At 33.6% G+C, this 2,764-nt stretch overlaps 1 protein-coding gene across 1 annotated transcript; it reads left to right on the top strand.

Annotated features, from left to right (window-relative positions):
- Window positions 1–6: 6 nt before the first annotated feature.
- LOC112454378 (1,5-anhydro-D-fructose reductase-like) lies at window positions 7–2,759 on the top strand (the record flags this gene model as incomplete). Its single annotated transcript, XM_025015738.1, has 6 exons — window positions 7–16; window positions 326–493; window positions 1,589–1,705; window positions 2,045–2,239; window positions 2,445–2,642; window positions 2,718–2,759. Coding segments are annotated over exons 2-6 (714 nt in total), but the record flags the coding sequence as incomplete, so codon positions are not given.
- Between the last annotated feature and the right edge of the window lie 5 nt (window positions 2,760–2,764).

Raw genomic sequence — 2,764 nt, 5'->3', positions numbered from 1 at the left:
CCTCGGAACTTACAAGGTAAGTACGTGTCATGTTTCATAACATGCGACATGCGATAGAAGTGTGCATATATACATATATATATATATATACATACATATACATACATACATATACATACATACATACATATATATATATATGAGTTACATCATCACCCATCATCATGGATTGCGCTATTCGCGCGTTTCGTTTGAATATGCATCAATTCTACTTATAACATAACGACAATTTTTATTTAATATTTTTACCAGGGGCTTTATTTTTGTTTCCCAAACTTGCTTTACTGAATTATATTTTCTTCTTTTTTATTTTTGGAAACAACAGTCTCAGATGGGAAATGTGAAAAAAGCTGTTAAAGAGGCAATAGATCTCGGATATCGTCATATTGACACAGCTTTCTTTTATAACAATGAGAAAGAGATTGGGGAAGCAGTCCGTGAAAAAATCAAAGAAGGTAGCGTAACCAGGGAAGACCTGTTTATTACCACAAAGGTGAGATCAATAAATGGTTACGTATAAAAATATATCTAAAATTTTCAACATTTTAGTCACGTATTAACTTCTAAATAATTAATCCTTTATAAGAGACTCAACAAGTGTACAAATTTAACCCTAGAATCCATGATACATTTTTTTGACCTTCTAATCCATGACTGGGGGCAATATCGACCCCACGCTTTATTTGATCGTAAAACCGGTCCTACAGAAATAAAGGGCCTTTGAACCTACATGAATTTCTTCGTTTTTTAATAACGAAGAGAATGGTATACGGTAGATTTAATTTTACTCAAGTTTAGTTAGTGAAAAATCCATTTAAAGACTGAAAAACGCAGAAAATCAGCAAAAACCTCTTTTTTTAAACAAAAATTTGTATCTTTTTTTGTAATCAACCGATTTTAAAATTTCAAACGGGGTTTTAAAGAGGACACATTAGACTATTAGAAAAAAATTGTCATCGCTATGTTCTGTTCAAAAAGTATATTTATTTGGGACTATAAAGATGAAGAAATTCGCAAAGTTGAAATACGGAAAAAGTCGATGAAAAAACCATAAAAAATTGTATTTTAAGTATTATTTCATTTTTATTTGATACAAAATAGTAAAAAATATGAAAAAAATGAAACATTATATCGCCCAGCCATTTTCTGCGAAATGTCAATCTTCTTAGGCAACGGGATTTTTACCGACTAAATTGTGTGATATTTCGTCTTAAATAATATTTATGACTATTTATGCTCAGATTACGTAATAATACATGATATATATTGATTCTAGCGAAAAAATAAAATTAGCTTACCGTGACGAAACTCAAACGGCAAGTCACGACTGGGGTCGATATCGACCCCACGCCCGCTTTACGACTGTGCTACTTCACTGCTAGCGAACAACTAACGCTGCGCCCGACATAACCCTACTTTTAGAAAGTTGAAATGAATTATGGTTCAGGTCCTGAGTCGATAATGTCACTCGCTAGCTCAGGAGCGTAGTTCAAAGTTCGCCTGGGGTCGAAATCGACCCCAGTCATGGATTCTAGGGTTAAATTAAACATTCTGCCTCGTTTTAATTGTATTATTTGTTCCTTCGTAGCTATGGAACAATGTTCACAAAGAGGAACTTGTTGTCCCGGCCTGCAAAAAATCGTTGGCAAATCTCGGTTTAGAGTATGTGGATCTCTATTTAATTCACTGGCCATTCGCTTTCAAGGTAAGCATTAACATTAATATGAAACTGAGATTTTGTTTTTCATGGCTATACAAGCAATTCAAGAAATTGCACGGCAACGGTTTGACGGTTTCGAGATACATGTAACTGCACAGCGTTATCTAATAATAAAGATAAACATTTTTTATAAAAGGAATTAAGGAAAAAAGCTGTTAATCTATATAAAATGGAGTATGCTGTTATCGACGATATGTATAGTCGATTCTCAGTCATGTTGAGAATATGATTATTAACAGTAAATTCTTATTCGCGAAGGAACGACTATGAATATCGTCCTATGATTTTTCAATTCACAATATTTATCCGGATAATGTCTTCCAGGAGGGTAATGATTTGCTGCCTCAAGACGCTACTGGAAATCTTGCCGAATCGGATGTCGATTACTTGGAAACGTGGAGAGGAATGGAAGAGTGCGTTCGGCAAGGCTTAACTCGCAGCATTGGAATCAGCAACTTCAATTCCGAGCAAATTACCCGTTTACTTAAATCGGCCAAAATCGCACCAGTTAATAATCAAGTATGTGGTACCATTTAAATCCACAATTGTCGTATTTTCGATCACTTTTGCATTTTTGAGAAAATTAATTTATATTTTTTCGATGAATCAGTATTCTTGTATATTTTTATAAAGTTTAAAAACTCTTTACTAATAGATATGACCCATATTATATTAATGCATCAAAAAATTAATGACTTATTAATGTCAATAAATTCTGTTATAGATTGAAATTAATATAAACTTAAACCAGGAAAAATTAGTGGACTTTTGCAAGAAACACAATATCACGGTAACCGCTTACTCTCCCTTGGGACAACCTGGAAATTCATCGGGCATGGACAACAAATTAGATAGTCCCTTAATATTGCAACTTGCAAAAAAATACAAGAAGACGCCGGCGCAAATAGCACTTCGATATGTCGTATGTAACAAAAAAATTAACAATCGTTTTTTTCTAATTAAGAGAGATGTATACAATCGTACTTTACTTTTCTAGTATCAACACGGAGCTGCGCCGATACCTAAGTCTGTAACTACAAGTCG

Source organism: Temnothorax curvispinosus, unplaced genomic scaffold (genome assembly GCF_003070985.1).
Source record: "Temnothorax curvispinosus isolate PA1 unplaced genomic scaffold, ASM307098v1 QBEX01000460.1, whole genome shotgun sequence".
In the NCBI taxonomy this organism is placed as follows: Eukaryota; Metazoa; Arthropoda; class Insecta; order Hymenoptera; family Formicidae; genus Temnothorax; species Temnothorax curvispinosus.
Note: the sequence above shows the minus strand (reverse complement) of the source record. Positions and strands in the feature narration are given on the sequence as shown.